General features: G+C 43.5%; 1 protein-coding gene across 3 annotated transcripts in view; it reads right to left on the bottom strand.

The window, feature by feature from the left end:
* The window catches only part of LOC119436747 (kynurenine aminotransferase-like), a 131,815-nt gene that overhangs the window by 95,233 nt on the left and 19,478 nt on the right, over positions 1 to 17,104 (bottom strand). For all 3 annotated transcript variants that reach the window (XM_037703731.2, XM_037703735.2, XM_049659949.1), the window contains 2 exons: positions 15,939 to 16,083; positions 6,931 to 7,080 (listed from right to left, as the gene is read on the bottom strand). In XM_037703731.2, the coding sequence (XP_037559659.1) occupies positions 6,931 to 7,080; positions 15,939 to 16,083 (295 nt within the window). The remainder of the gene's footprint in view (positions 1 to 6,930; positions 7,081 to 15,938; positions 16,084 to 17,104) is intronic.

Below are 17,104 nucleotides of genomic sequence, written 5' to 3'. Positions count from 1 at the left end.
GGTATGATTAAAATAATTTCAGAGACCCTTAAATGGCTGAGTGTAAGTGATTTTGATACATGGCAATACAACGGCAAGATTACAACCTCATCACCATCACCCCCCCCCCCCCCCCCACCGTAATTCTAAGTCTACTACAGGGCAAAGACCTTTCCAATCATTCATGTTTTTTGCCAGATTCAAAAACCCCCTTACTTGCAATTTTCCCAACCTCACCAAACCACCTGATTCACTGACACACTGCCGTTGCACTTTTATTCGCTTTAATTCCACTCACTTTCTTTAACAGACATTCGCTTGTGAATTCTAATCACACCACATCCTGTATAAATTCATTTTTTCCCTAGTTAGAATATCACAAACCAGCATCCCCCCCCCCCCCCCCCCCATATTGCTTTCTATCAACCAAACAAAAAATCTAACACAAGTCTGCAAACGTAACTCTCTGATTAACCCTTTGAGGATCACACTTTTTTGGAAAAAGCGTCCCCCAGAGTCACAATTTTATTATTATCGATTTAAATTCTTCAGAGCAACTTATGCAGTTGTGCAACAGCCAAAATAGGATTTGGAGCAATTTTTGGAGCAGGAAAATTTTGGTTTTGAAGAAGGAAAATCCAAATTTGGAGCAGCTTACGGGGAAAAAAAAACTCAGTTTTGGAGCACTAAATCCCAAGTTTGGAGCAGTTCCACAAAGAACGCTTACTCATAAAACGCCATAAAATTTACCCCGCATAATAAACGCACCTGCCAACTTAGCATTGGATTTCTGCGAAAAAAAGTGCGTTCATTACGCGAGTATATACGGTAATTAACATTAGCAGTGTAGGTGATGGGAGGGGCGTGATCGGATATGGTTGTTCGGAGCGCACGTTCAGTTTCGCCATGCACGGTTGACCTAAGCCGCACCCGGCGAAACTGAACGCGCGCTCTGAACAACGACCTCGATCGCGCCCCAGCAGTGCACTGCACGCAACTTTTTCCGCCAAACATGTGGAAACTACACATGCATTTCTTCATGAGTGGTTCCCTTTCGTTTTTTTGTTTTATTCTTCGGCCACACCACCAAACACGCCAACGTCTCGTCTGGGCATGTGTTTGGATCTCGTTAGGGTGGCTAGAATGGACGAGAAGGGTAGCCATTCTAGCCACCCTAATCTCGTCTGCGCTACTGGATCGTACTGGATTGGATGGAGATGTCCAACCTGCAGGTTGCCAACGCAGCCTTTGTTTCCCGCTAAAACTAGCATAACCGAGAAATTTCGCGGCTGGTCGGGCGTTTTGGCGCAGCGTTGCACAATTTCAACATATATCACGGTTTTGGCACAGCTCAGCTCGAAAATACTAAAATGTATCAAAATGGCGCAATTGGCACAGCTGTTGCACCCCTGCTTATGTGAAAAAAAAAAAGAAAAGCAAATAATTTTTCTAGGTGGCAATAAAGCGACAAACATTTTTTTTTTTTTTATGCGTGCCAGTTTACATATTGTTTATTGTTCAGTGCATGCAATACACTATCATTATTCAATTTCTTTACAAATGTCATAATATTCTAACAACTTACTTTGAAGTTTTAATAGGTTTCACACAAGTAGGACTTGTATTTTGAAACTTCCCATCTCATTTTCAATATTTATCATGTGTTGCGCTGAGGGTGCCATCTCAGCAAACACAGTTGCGTCTGAACCACGGAAGATTATTTAGGAGTAGAAACTCCCGTCAGCGCGGGCGCTCGTGTGCGACCAGATAATGTCACATTATTATGCGCCGACAGGGGCGCATGCAGTGGCGGCGCCTTGCGGCACGTCATGCAAGCAGCAGCGAAAAAAAAAGAGCAGCAGCCTGGCGGATCGGTGGTGCCGCTCGGGCGCGTTCTCTTCGGCGGCGCCCGTGTGTCCCGCGCTCACACAGGCGTTCGGCGTTCGCTTCAGCGTGCACGCCGTAGCGCTGTTTTTATGGGCCTTTAAGTGAAACAGTAACTGTTCTTGTCGGTGTCTGTTCGAGGGCCGTAATACTAACAGCGCTGATACGTGCAGTGTATGTACCCTTGTTCGGAAATTGCTAGCCTAAGATGGGATGCAGGTGGGATGCGTGAGTGCCCTCAGTAGAAGTTGTGAGGCGCGTGGCCGAACGGGAGCAACGCGCGCGGCCGCGAACAAGAGAAGCACATGTGACCGGTTGCCTTGGCAACCAAGACGGCGGTAATTTCTTTCTCAGCCGCCAGCATGATAGTGGCTCCGCGGGATTGTGACATTATCTGGTCGCCGCAACTGGCGGAGTTTCCACTCCTAAAGGTTTCTTGCTCCGTGGTCTGAACTAATGACGAAGGGCCAGAAGAAAAGAAAATGATGCGGAATGTTAGAGAAGATGGCCCCAGGAACGTGCGGCTGCAGCATAAGTGAGGCATGCCATGTAAGCGCCCGTAAGCATGCTCAGTGGTGAGAATGGGTGAGAAACTTGCAGTAATAAATTGTGGTATCTCTAGGTTAGGTTCTATCAGTCCTCGAGCGCCTCGCAGAAGAACAGGCATGCGCGACAGTATCATTGGTTTGCGAGCGTTCCCCTGTAAACAAAGTAATTGCACACCTACGAGAGGGCCATCAGGCGAGCATCTCGTGCTAGCACTTGTGATAAGAAACGAGATAGAAATCAGTTTTCCTGATGTCCTTAACTGGAAACAAAAAGCATGAAAATGCCGATTATAAAGCGGGAAAGCACGGGTACGAGCTTCTGCAATAAGCTGGGCGAAGCGGAAGTGGTTCGTAACTACTGTGGTGACAGACACCATACAGGAAAGCGAAAAATTAGTTTTGACGAAAGCCAAGACACGGCAGCACAAAAGTTTTTCTAGAAGTCGTGGAAGGTTGCAGCACCTCCGGAGCAGTATTTGGCAATGCTTCATTCCGAAAAAGTGTTTTTTCATACATTCAGTTGCCGCCGTACATGGCCAGCCATGACCATATGGAATTTGTTTTCGCCGTCGTACATGTACAACGACGACCCTCAATGGGTTAATTAAAGAAAGTGTGCTTTTTCCTCCTTTACATTATTTACAGAGCTGCTTGCTTCCATGGATACAGAACAGTTGCTGGTAATCATGGCACCAGAAGTGTTTGATGTCTAACTATAAAAATGCCTCAATGGCCACTGGGTTTTCCATGTAGCAGCAATGAAACTTTTTCAAGTTTTATGGTTGGAGACACCAAAGGTGAGTTACTATAGAGCCTTTTACAAGTGTGACACTAGTATTAAATTTTTAATTAATTAAATGCAATTGTACATGCTCACCTCTGATCAGGCCCTAAGCGGAATGGTTACACAGGTGAAAAATGAGCATACAGGAATTTCACAAAAGATGCCAAAGCACGGACAAAAATTCTTTGTGATGCACAGCAGGCATGTGCAACAGGTATGCCACTCGCACTCTGCTTTCAAACAAGACCTTTTTGTACAATTCCTTCATCTTTCCTCTTCTCATATAACCTTTTCACAAACTTTCTTCTTCATCCTTTCTATAAATTACCTGTACTGTAACAAGTGAACTCACAGTGACGCAACTAAAAAAAAGACCATGGCACCCTTCATATATGGATTCAACAGAAAGCAACCTTCACATAAACACAAGCATTCAGCCTCTCTCTCCTCAGCATCGGGGCTGCAGGAACCCCATTTCTATGAAGGAGAGCATATCAGCCAGCATATTATCAGTGCTACTGCCATGGATGCCCACAAACACTGGGTTTCTGACACAATGCCTCATGTGCCGCTAATTGCCGCTAAGCGGAAAAGTCCTGGTAAAACAAAAGCAGCACAGCAGTATAAGTAACCTTGTCATGTCATTCGGACTACAAACGAAAGCGGTTTTTAATCACTGGTGAAAAGGTTAGGCCAGAATGCACAGGTAGCTTGAAATTGAGGCAGTTTGCTTTAGTTCAAAGAACTCGTGCAGACAATCGATGCAGCATGCTTTTCATCCTTTTGATCTCAACCATGACCTTGGCAGCATAGTGCACAGCCAATGTGTACCTGTTTTACGCTAAAGTGCCGCAGCAAATTAGCAGTCATATAAAAAGCAAACCAGCTGGCATAGAAATTTCCATGGGTCCTACACATTATTTGTGCACAAAAACAAGCAACGCAGGTGATCTTTCGTGTTTGCAGTAGTATTTAGGTTACTTTCCTATCAGAGATATTTTAGGCGTCCAGCATTATTCAAATAAAATTACGGTGAAACGAGTCTTTCCACATGGCCATTTCCGCAATGCCTTCAAACTTATAGCTAGACAAGTAAAAGAATGGCCACAGGACCTTATCTGTACAGGAGACAATAAGCTAAACATTTCGACAGAATTACCTGTTTGGTTGGGAAAATTGATTAAGACTTAGAGATTGACTCCAACCAAAAGGGAAAATTACTAGCCCGACGTTTCGGAACCAATTCGGCTCCTTTTTCAGGGGGTATTCTTCGGAGGTGGCGGTGTGCCGCCAAATTCTCGAAATCTTTATCTAAAATTAATGTGCAGGAACGGGTCCGCACCAGCCTTTTACCGGCTTGCCAAAACTCCATAAACCCGGAATCCCCTTACGGCCAATCGTAGACTTTTCATGCTCCCCACTTTGATCACTATCCACATACTTGCACCAGATTATATCACCACTCACCGGAAGGACAGCATCCCACGTGCGCAACCCCGAAAACTTCATCAAGCTCATATCAAATGTATGCCTCGAAGATGATGAATGCCTGGTCTCTTTTGATGTGATCTCTTTGTTCACCAGAGTACCCATTCAGTTAGCTATATCCGCAACAAGGGATGCCCTGGAACGCGACGACACACTCGACGAGAGAACCCCCTTGAGTGTATACGAGATCTGCCGCCTTCTCGAGCTATGCCTATCAAATACCTACTTCACCTTCTGAGGCAGCTACTACAAGCAGGTGAAAGGAACTCCCATGGGGGCCTCAATTTCCGTCACCATGGCTAACCTAACTATGGAAAATATCGAAGACAGAGCTCTGAGTACTTTTTCCCCGAAGCCAAAAGTTTTCCTCAGGTACATGGATGATTGCTTCTGTATCGTGAAGGAGTCGCAAGTCGAAAACCTGCAGAGCCATTTAAATTCCATAGACCCGGATATAGAGTTCACGTCGGAGCGCGAACAAAACGGATCGTTACCATTCCTAGATGTACAAGTTACACGAACCAACGGCAATCTAAAATTCTCAGTCTACCGAAAACCAACCCACACAGACCGCTACCTACACTTCGCATCCAACCATCCGGCAAACCATAAGGCATCGGTCGTAAATTCTTTATTGAAAAGAGTCGAAACTCATTGCACATTGGAATCAGATCAAAAGAAAGAAAGGAGAACGGTTCTCAACGAACTCAAAAGAAACGGCTATACAACGGAATTCATTCGAAAAACAACCCGACAACAAAAAAGAAAAAACAAACTACGAGACCTCCAACCATTGACTCCCCCTCGACCACAGAAACGAGTGTCCATCCCATACGTCAAAGGTACCAGCGAAGCTCTCAGCCGAATATTGAAAAAAGAAGGCCTCAAAGTCGCGCATAAACCGATGAACACTTTGAATATCCTCACTCCTAAACCAAAAGACCGTCCACCAAAAGAAAAAGCTCAAGGCATCGTCTATAAAATCAGCTGTGCCGACTGTCCGGCGTCGTACATCGGGGAAACCAAAAATCTAAAAGAAAGAATCAGACAACATGAAAACGACGTCAGAACATTCAACCGAATACGCAGCGCCGTCGCCAAACATTCCGAAGACGCCGACCACAAGATTTCTTTCCAAGAAACCCAAATCCTTCAAACAGAGACAAACTGGCGAAAAAGGCTACTACTCGAGTCTTGGCACATTCAGAACACGGCGGGTAATATAAACCGCGTGAAGGGCATTCTTCCTTCTTTGTATGTTCATGGCCTCGCAGACGCGACGAAGGGAAGAAAGGACCCCCCGCTCTAGGTCAGCAGCACCAAAACAACTCGTCCCCCCCCCCCCCCTGTCCCTCGTCAACGCATTCCTGCGACTAAAGGGCGCAACCCAGCCGACCAGCGACGACGAAGCCCCCCCCCACCTCACCCCCACCACCTATTTTGTCTGTCTAGAACAGGTGCCCTGCCAAGTGTCTCCGCACCTTACGCTCTCTCCCCCTTCCTCTCCTTTGTTACGACGGACCTTTTAAAAGCGACACACCGCCACCTCCGAAGAATACCCCCTGAAGAAGGAGCCGAATTGGTTCCGAAACGTCGGGCTAGTAAATTTCCCTTTTGGTTGGAGTCAATCTCCAAGTCTTAAGGAGACAATATGCAACAAAACTATGAGAAATACTCATTTCTAAAATTTTTCTTCTGTCAAAGCCATCTTTCCTTCTCTATCTTTTAACCTGTCAGTGATACCAGCTTTGTAACATTAATTGCAGTTTTAATAATTTTTTTTCTTTTTTCATGTGCTTGTACAACTACTGCAGCCCTTCTGTAATGCCTTAGCCTTGAAGATACAAAAGTAAATGTGTTCTTGTGGAAGAAATTTATTATTTGAATTTAAATCAAACTAAAATTGCACTAAGCCCACCCTAACAAATAAGCTGTGCACAATATTTTTCTCACAGCATGGAAGACTTCATGTACTGCTGACCCCATCATATACAGTAGTACAGTCTAACATTGTTATATTGAAGTCACATTTGACAAGAAAATGCCTTTGTTATATCCAACATTTATGATATACCTACACAGTGGGATAAATACAGACATCTACATACAAACGTACATCAGTGGAAAAATTCACAAATCAAAACTTCAGTGGACAGCCTTCTTGCAGCTGTCCTCCATAGAAATTAGGCTCCTGTAGCCACAATGCTAAGAGAGAAGCTGAATATATTCAGCCAAGGCATAACCCACCTCATCTCCAGGGTTGACAAGACCCTGTATGGTAGAGTAGAGTGCCTCATAGGCACCCACTGTGACCAGTACCTCCTTCTGAGGGTCAATCTGGCGACCAGTTAGCCGAGAGTACATTTTGGCCAAAGCATTGACCAGCCGCAGGTGACCCTGCAAGGAAAAAATTTTAAGGCACATGTCTCTCAGTGGACTATCCTTGCCATTTGTCATGTTATCGATTCAATAAATAAAATCAGTTAACTGGTGACACTTTGTCTTAAGCTGCACAGCGGGTTTATGAGAGATGCAGTGGTGGAGGGCTCTGGATAAATTTTGACCACCTGTGATTCATTTAACATATCTAAATTTCGACATAAGAGAGTTTTCATGTTCGCTCCCATCGGAATGTTGCTGCTACAGCCTGAAACAGAACCTGCAACGTTGCACTCAGCTGCAGAACACCAAAGCTCAGAGCCTCGAAAAAACAAACACCAAAGCCCCGAAAAAACAGCTAGCTGCAGATGCTCCTAAAGAAAAAAAACTTCAAATTCTACACAACTTCCTCTGATGCACATGAGCACCAGGACATAAGCATGTGCACAGTTTAGTGGCATGCTCTGAACATTGCAGCAGTGCAACCTGAACAATGTCACTCACCAAAAAGACTAGTAATTGGGCCTAGAGTGCAACTGGATGCCTGCAGTTCTGATCACACTGCATTCTTTTGCCAACTGCGCAATGTACTGTGATGCCTTTGATTTGATCATGATGTACGAGGTGTTTCAGTGAAGACATTAGAGAATTCTTAACTCTTTCTCTACCATGGGGAAAATAGGTGTTTTTTGTAGGTTACAGCAGATCTTTTTTTCTGAAGGAACTACTGCACTCAATATTTTATGCAATACATAAACAAAAAGCAGAATGAAAGCACTTTTCACGTATAAAAGTTTTATTAATGAGATGTATGACATAAAAAGATACAATTTGCCAAAATCAAGATTGTAGGATAAAATTGAACAAAGTTTGTAAAGACACGCTTGTATCTACTAAGAAAAAAAATGGTACGAAACTTATGAGATATACAGAATGTATTGCCATCTAATAGGCACTATCTCCGAAAAAAATTGAAATTTTTCATTGAACAAGTATTCCGCTACAAAAATTTAACTGCAAACACTACAGTTGAGTGTGGCGGGCTGCAGCCGCCGATGTTCCGGGCTGGTTTGCGTCATTGTCGCTTTCAGACTCAAAGTCTGACAAAAAGTCAGCGTCCTCCGACTCGCTGCTATTTGATGCATCGATGAGATCAGCCGCAGAGGCAGCGGAATTACGATATCTGTGATCTCCCAAAGCGCGTGTGCCACTTCTGGAGCCGGACATTCTTGCGTTCTGCTTTGACGATTGCGAAACTTCAGAGCGTGTTTAAAAATCACCGTCTGGCGGGAAAAAAGCTAACAGCTTAGAAAACTAAAGTATAGTTCTCCTCCTTAACGTCCGATAGTGCAATATTTCCGTGAGCTGCCGGCACGGAAGGTCTCGAAAGCGGCGCTTCAAACCATCGATAGCGGGCTAACAAAGCCCAATGGATGCGGTACGGAAAGAGTTAAAAACAGTGCAGTAGACATAAAGGGTTCCTTCTTTTTTGGTGGCACATTATTCACACCTGTGAACATTAGTTTGTGATAATTACTCTTAACAATTCAAGTAACTGTGATTCATTAAATACCTTTTCAGTTAGAGCTCATGTTGCAATGGCTAAATTGAAGCTGGTAAGTTCTCAAGGCATGTCTATTTAGTTAGAATCCTGAGAGTATCAGCAGCTTGAAGATGTTGGTCCTGAAAACCTGCCATAAAATAGTAGGTTGGCGTTCCACAAAATATTGTTCAGCAGGGGATAAACAATGAGCAATAAAAATTAACGGAAATGAGGAGCTTGACCTTTTATTCACAACCACATGAAGCAAGCCAAGAATAGGGTAAATGACATTTTTTATTGTACTGTAACAATTATGTGTGAGGGTTAAATTTGAAATAAATGACCTATTAATAAAGCAAAAGGGAAATGAAAGTAGAGGAAAACATTACCTGTTACCAGTGGAAGCCGAAGCCACAACCTTTATGTATGATGCATGCCGCACACTATCAATTGAGTTTATGACAATGGTTGTCCACTTTCTTGGGTATTTATGTGCCCATATTTATAATCTAGCCTTGAGAGTGTTTGGCAGCACCACTCAAAAGCTGATCCATCCAAAACTTTATTGATTTACGAGGGTTTTATTGGCCAGTTGTACCCTCCCAAGATCACTATGCGACACCTGCAGTTTAATGGATGTTCCACAACTGCCACCATGACCTTCAGTGAATTGACCTCCAGGTACTGAATTGATTCTCTCAGACTAGGCAATACTTAGCAAAGGGCAAGTGAGGTCAAAATGTGAAATCTGCATGACATTTCTACGGCATTTCAGCATAAACGCTACTAAAATTCACATGACAGTGTACACACTATGCACTGCTGAACACTGCCATAATGATACCATCGCAGCCAGTCTACCAGAGTTCTGTCACCAACCTGACGCCAATGTCACAAAAATTGGCTGTAAGCACCACCACTAGAAGCACAAAAGCTGGTGCCATTCTTGCTTCAAAAGTTGAGTCATGCAACACCACTTCGCCTTTGTAGTGCTCACATGGCATGAAGTGAGCAGTCTTCAAGTGCAGTTTAGGAGGCCCATAAAAATTTGTTACCCAGCTACATTGTTCCTTATTAATGAGAATCACTCACAATGATATTAGCAGCGAAAAAATTGCTTTGGAGCCCTCAAGGAGCTCATCCCGGTGCTCCAAGGGTATGCAGTGAAACCCAGGATGTACCCTTGCTGGTTAGTGTTAATGTGTATGTATATATTAGGATTTTAGATTAGGGTACTCAAGTGCTGGAGCCCTAGCGCTTGGGTACGTCTGCAGTAGCATACCAAGGCAATTTTATTGTTCCCCACCATGGGTTGATTTTATCCATCAGCGTTTCAACAGCGTAAATACAAATTATTACGAGCAGTCCTTCCTATTGTGTGGAGTTTTCACATACACAAGAGCACGCAGTCGACAGGGTCGATTCAAATTTCACAAAGCTTCGGGCGAAAAGCGGTCCAGAGCCAATTGTCACTGGCATCAGCAAGGGCTGTTATGGGAGACGCGATTGAAGTGCGTCTAGGCGAGGAGGGAACAAACACGGTTAAAGAAAGAACATTTTTTAATTAAGAACAAGACAACATGATTTCATTCAGTGAAAATAAAATTCCTACTCAGTTATGTATACACATCGATAGGGAAAAAAATACAACTCTGTACCACTTTATGATTAACATTAAATACCACTTTTTCAGTGCTCGCTAAAAAAATATGGGTGTTCACTATGCTACCAATTGAAATGCAGTGCAGCTCGCCTAGAGTGCAGACATGCACGCTCGCAAAGTTGAACTGCTACTTTGCACCCCCCTCACACATTGGGTTGTTAGTCAACGTTTCTCTAAATTATGGTGGCGTTGCGTTTGCGAGGTGTGTTTCATCATTGGTCAATGTGTTCAGTTAAAAGCAGTAAGTTACGACCGCCAGATAAATGTTCACTTCGCTGTCTTCAATCAGCTGCGCTGGCCAATGGCCTTGGCACACAATAATGCAGCAAGCACTCAGCACCCAAAGCTTTCTTCAGCCCACAAAGAATCAATGTTCGGTGCGGCTCGGTTTTGCTGCATCACTTTCTGCGCTAAAAGCTCGAAAGGGCCATCGAGTCGGATTGCAGGAGATTTGAAAATACTGCTCTAAAAGCAGGCCACCTGAATAAATTTCTCACCTTTGACAGCAAAAATGACGTCACTTTTTTTTTTTTTTAAAGGATATGATGTCACTTTATTTTTTGTTCCGCTGGAAGTGTTTCCTCGTCACACAGATGGCACTAAGCCCTATGAGCTGCCAATGAACTGCCATGTGACGAACGTATGGGCTTCCATGGAAGCTTCGTTACCAGGTACATGTACCTTGCAGTCGATTTAAGACCGACCTTCGACCGAAGCTTGACTAGCAGTCTAATCTCTTACACTTTGGACACCACTTATGCAAGTGCCCTTATTCATTACTGTACAATATTGTGCAACATTCCACAATACCGTACAGTACAGTACAGAAACTGAACAAAGCACGTAGAGACTCCAGCACCAGGTGAAACCGCACTAGACCAGCTTGCTTGCACAGAAAAGCTAATCAAATGCAATAATGAAGTATGAGGAGGCTTCTGCATGGTCCCTGACCTGACAACTATTGCTTCGTGAGCCTCAAGAATGCAGTAAAGAACGAACCAGATACCTGATGCAATGAGTAAAAAAACAAGTGCTCCCTGCACAATAGGAACCTATCAAATTTCACATTTGCAAAGCCACTGCTTTCCTGCATAGCATGGGCATGACAATGTTTAGAATTGATGCCAACAAATCTGCGTAATTACTTTTTTTTTTTTTTTGCATGGTGTGACTTACAAAAGTTGGGAACTAGGAGCCAGGCACATATTTTATATATTTCAGATCTTTTTTACGCTCCGTTTACTTATACTAAAAATAGCAAATTATTACTTTATTTCATGTTTTATGAGAGGTTTCTTTGAAGTTTCACATACCAATTCTCAAAAACTGTCTGAGCAATCATTACTGCTTAACATCCATTTGGAACACCAGTGATCAGGCTATAATTTAATGTATCACAATAAATTTTGCAACTGCTACGTCTTCAAATAAAACATTCGAACAGTCCCCAAAAGTAAGCACGTTTCTAGCAGTAACAAAAAAGCTAACTCGCTGTCCACAAACCTGTGCCTATTGCTACTGAGAGGCTGGCTTTCCTGCAAAATTTCCACGTCCCGTAGCTGAGCGCACTTTACAGGCGGAATTTCGCCAGCAGCACGAAATTATCGCAAAATTCAGTACCAAATCACACACATATTCTTACGTTAGAGAGAAACGTATACTAAGATCCGTGTTTGCTCCTGCACAGCCAGAAATATATCCAATTTGTTTTGAAGATTCGTACTCTACTGAATAATCGAGAATTTTCGAATAGCTAGTTCTTGAATCGAATACGAATATTAAAAATTTAATATTCGGTGGTATTAAAAATTTTCGAATATTCGCACACCCCTACCTAAATATATAAAGCTAACCATAAAATGACAAATAAAATAAATACTTTTTCATCAAAGATAGTTCTTTACATGCCAAAGGTCTTTGTTGACAGGAAGCAATGTATACATGCATAGATTGCAATTAAAGCACAGCCAAAGCAATCCACGAGGCTAGAAATTTTGCCATCTGGTACAGCATGTTCGCTGCAGAAGTGCAATGTGACCAGATTCATTGCGGTCGGCGGTTAATCGCCTTCACTTTCTGAAGCAGGATGACGTAACATGCATTGTGAAATGCTGCCACGAGATTGAAGAATGGGACAATGCTGGCACATCCAATGCCTATCATTTCCTGAAAGCATGTCTTGGCTACCCTCATCTCATTTTGCTTCACGGAAATTCTCGTTTATGGCGGAAGCAACAAGACATCTTTGGGGCAGTAATGTTTCTTCTAAGTGGCCGCCCCAAGAATCCAAGCACACGTTGGGTTCTGCACGTGCGCAGTGACCCAGCTCCTATTTCTTGGGTATGCCAGCCACCCCTAGCAGCCCTAGGGCGCGATCTTGTACGCGTTCCAAAATGGAACGGAGGCGGTCCGTTCCATCGAGCCGCACACGATTGGTGAATTTGATCGTCACGGTTCAAATTGACCAATCGTGTGCGGCTCACGGTTCAAATTGACCAATCGTGTGCAGCTCGATGGAACGGACCGCCTCCGTTCTATTTTGGAACGCGTACAAGAACACGCCCCTAATCTAAAACTTTCTATTGATGGGAAAAGGCACTGTGCCGAGCAAATTATAACTGGCCAGAATTTTTATTCACCATCCTGAATGTGTTATGTTACACGTCCAAAGTGAAGGTGCTTATTTTAGACGTATGTTGACTTTTTGTGAAAGACATGCGTTCATGACACCTGGGCTATAGATGTTAACCAATGTGAAAAGAAAAAGCCTTAGGCCATTATTGAAAGCACTGCACTATGAATCTCAATGGCGATTTCGTTACCTTACTTCGTTATATCCATTATTTAGTTATATCCCGTTTCATGTATATTTTGTTTGTGTGTGTGTGTGTGTGTGTGTGTGTGTGTGCGCGCGTGTGTGTGTGTATGTATGTATATATATATAGTCAATTAGGAGTTTGCGCTGAACCCGGTGAAAATATTATGAAAGAAATGCTCACACATTTAACAACAACAAAAATACTATTATTTTACTGACGTTTCGGCCGGTGGTCCGGCCTTCATCGGAGTGAATGAGAATACACAAGACGTTCGTTCCCAAGGTGTCGGGAAGTCACGTGGAAAGCACATGTGGCTTCAAACAATGTGTAAGGGGAAAAAAACAAGATAAACAGCAAAAATACCCGTTTTTTTAAAACGAGGCACTAACAGATGCAGAGAACACGACACGTGGATGGCTGTGATGAGTCACGGAGGTGGACGCGTGGTCCTCACCGTCAAAGAAGCGGGAAAAAAAAAAGAGAAAAAAAATTGGTGGCGGAAGGGGGAAAAAAGGGAGGAAAACACATGTGGGTGGCTTTGATGAGCCGCCTCTAAGGCAGCGCGTTCCCCAGTCCCGAGGGACCACCATCGTTTAAGATAAGAAGACACTCCACGGCAGACACGCCGTGCGAAGGGGGCATGCGACACAATAACGTCTCCAGAGTGAAAAAGAGAGAGGATATGCGGACGTGCCAGCATGAAGCAAGACCGTCTTATATGCGTTGCGGTTAGACTACAAGGAATTAACTTTCGGCTATAACCACATTTGTCTAATCAGAAGGCAAGGACGTGAGTTTCCCTTTGCTTTCATTAATACCCGAGGCAGTGGTATTAAACTTATAGATAAGATAGGACTCGCGAATTTCCCGGTCGTGGTGTGAGCGAAAGCCTGATTCCAATATTGTCGCCTTTAAGTCATTGAAAGAGTGACCGGGAAGGTTGACATGTTTGGATACGGGAAGGTTCAAAAGAGATTTTGTGTGTGACCTGTGGTTATTAAATCGTATCCTGAAAGGTGTCTCCATCTGACCAATATACTGTTGACTACAAATTGTACATTCAAGAAGATAGATCACATTGGCGGTGTCACGTGTAAAGTTTCCTTTTATTTGAACTGAGAAGTTGGACGCGGTACTGGTTGCTTTCTGTGTTGTCCTCATGTGAGGACAAACCTGGCAACGTGATTTGTTGCAAGGCATACAGCCTGTGCCACGTCTTGGGTTTAAGGTTGACTTTGTCAAACTGTCGCGTAAATTTTTATTTCTCCTATACACGACGCGGGGCGGTTCCACAAATATGCGCTTAAGGCGATCGCTTTGTGCAAGTATATTATGGTGCTTTCTAAGAATCGCTGAAACCTTGGGCACCGACGCAGAGTGGGTAAGGATTAGATTTGTGCTTTGTTCACTATCAGGTAGTTTAGCTTCAAGTATGTCGGCACAGTTGAGCTCGCCAGCTCTGTTTACAGCATCATCAATTATTTTTGCCGGGTATTTCTGCTTCAGGAGGGCGTCTTTCAACGCGCTGCCTTAGAGGCGGCTCATCAAAGCCACCCACATGTGTTTTCCTCCCTTTTTTTCCCCCTTCCGCCACCAATTTTTTCTCTCTTTTTTTTTTTCCCCCCGCTTCTTTGACGGTGAGGACCACGCGTCCACCTCCGTGACTCATCACAGCCATCCACGTGTCGTGTTCTCTGCATCTGTTAGTGCCTCGTTTAAAAAAAACGGGTATTTTTGCTGTTTATCTTGTTTTTTCCTCTTACACATTGTTTGGAGCCACATGTGCTTTCCACGTGACTTCCCGACACCTTGGGAACGAACGTCTTGTGTATTCTCATTCACTCTGATGAAGGCCGGACCACCGGCCGAAACGTCAGTAAAATGATAGTATTTTTGTTGTTGTTAAACGTGTGAGCATTTCTTTCATAATATATATATATATATATATATATATATATATATACACACACACACACAGTCAAATCACGATATAAGTATTTGCTCTTCCACACCAAGCCATCAGGTTTTATAGACAGCTCATGTTCCAAAGAAGCTGGCGCTTTCATTCATTTCTGCAGAGTAGCTGCCATACAGGCAGCTACACAGGCAGCTGCCATACAGGCACACAACAAAGTTTGATAAAATGGCACAGAAAAACTCATTTTTTTTATATATAGCATACAAACAGTTGAATAAAAAGAAAAAAACTCTCTCATGCAAAAAAAAAATCACTATAACCGGCCAGATTCCGTGTCCATATGATGAAAAACTTGGAGCTCTATGCTGCTGAAGCAGACCTGCCCCACGTGATCCAACTTTACCCATCACTCGGGCAGTGGCGGTAGATGGCAAAACGGTATGTCATCATACCCGATAGGTAATGAGCATTAAAAACAATGCTTAAAAATAAACCAGTCTTACTCTTTTTACACCACTGCAAATCCATTCACATGTACCAAATATAAGACAAATGTATGAGCTATCCTCTTGCCTGCATCCTCCTACAGGAATACAGGTTCCTCTATGCTAGCCTAGTCTAATGAGCCAATGCGTACACTTGCCATAATGATGATCAGCCTATCGGGGCCTATACACGGTATTATTTCCAACATTCCAGCTCTGGGTAACAGACAACAAAACACTGCATTCTTGCTGGGCGTTCTTGGGGTCAATTCAGAAAGGAAAACTTGTTGCACCAAGTTTAGAGAAATACGCGATACCGCCAATTTGGTTGAACACATGGAACTGACCATATCTCAGAATGCAATGGTAACACTATGATCACACGAAGTATGGAAAAAAAAAAGAAAAGCTGTTCGTGGAAGCTGCTGTAGTGATGACAGCTACTCACATATCCTCGTGTGTATTGATGAAGCAAGTTGCCTGCAGCGGCTTCCTGGAGGGCTTTAACAACGAAGTCTGGTGGAGGGAAGTCAGGGAACCCTTGACCCAGATTAATGGGCTTCGTTTCCTGAGCAAGCTGAATGAACTCCACCCTGGCATGTGGAAAATGCAAGAAATATTGAAGAATGGGCATCTCACATTTTTATGCAAGGCATAATCACAAACGCAAGCCAATGTTTTATGTCAAATGCATGTAAGGGCATATAACAAAACTATAAGCTAATGTTTAAGAAATGTATGTACTACATGCATTACCCACTGCCACTATTGACAAAGTAGGAACTGTGCTCCCCCCCCCCAGTGACACACTGTACACACTCTGTCAGACCTTGACCTGCCATCGTAAAAACTTCACCATTTGTTTCATGTTTGAATATTGCTTAGCCATAGAGAAAATTGCAACTGCAATGACCACGCAATCATTCTGGAATTCAAACTGCTCGCAGTGGACAGGGTGATAATATCCCCTTCAGGCCCCGTGTCCACAAACGTGGACACCAACTTTGCATTCGCATAGTTCCAAATACAGATTGAAAACTGTGATTTGAAAAGCAAGGGCGAACGTGCCTTTCCTTTCTCTATTTGACTAGTGGCGCCATCACCCTGAAGACATACGAAATAATGATCAGAAGGCACAGGAAAATGACTGCTTCAAGCTTTTACGATGCAAACCGAAAGTAGCTTGTCGTCTTTGTTTTCATAGTATTACCATTATTAAAAACACCCAAAAGCCATTTATTTGTAAAAATCAATGTTTCGTGATTGTCAAATACTATCTTTTCTTGGAGTACCAAGGGTAAGAGTGCCGCATGCAACTACGGAAAGTTAGTGTTCACGTTTGTGGACAGGGCGCCTCAAAGCCGCCTTTCCGAGCGAGCCACCTTGTACAGCACATGACGTCCCTAGGCTAAAATAATGTAAACCTCATATTTTTTTCAGGCATTTCTAAGCATGCGGTAGAGAGAAGGAAGGTTGATGACCAGACTGTCAATGAACGTTTCGCGAAAATTCAAAATGGCGACGTATCCGATGCAGATTTCTCGGATGATGAATGTGCGGAGTAAGACGTGATGTGACGCATACAGTGGCCCGTGATGGTGATTCCTCATTTCC

This window comes from Dermacentor silvarum, chromosome 1 (assembly GCF_013339745.2).
Source record: "Dermacentor silvarum isolate Dsil-2018 chromosome 1, BIME_Dsil_1.4, whole genome shotgun sequence".
Classification (NCBI taxonomy): domain Eukaryota; kingdom Metazoa; phylum Arthropoda; class Arachnida; order Ixodida; family Ixodidae; genus Dermacentor; species Dermacentor silvarum.
This window is presented reverse-complemented; position numbering and strand designations above follow the sequence as displayed.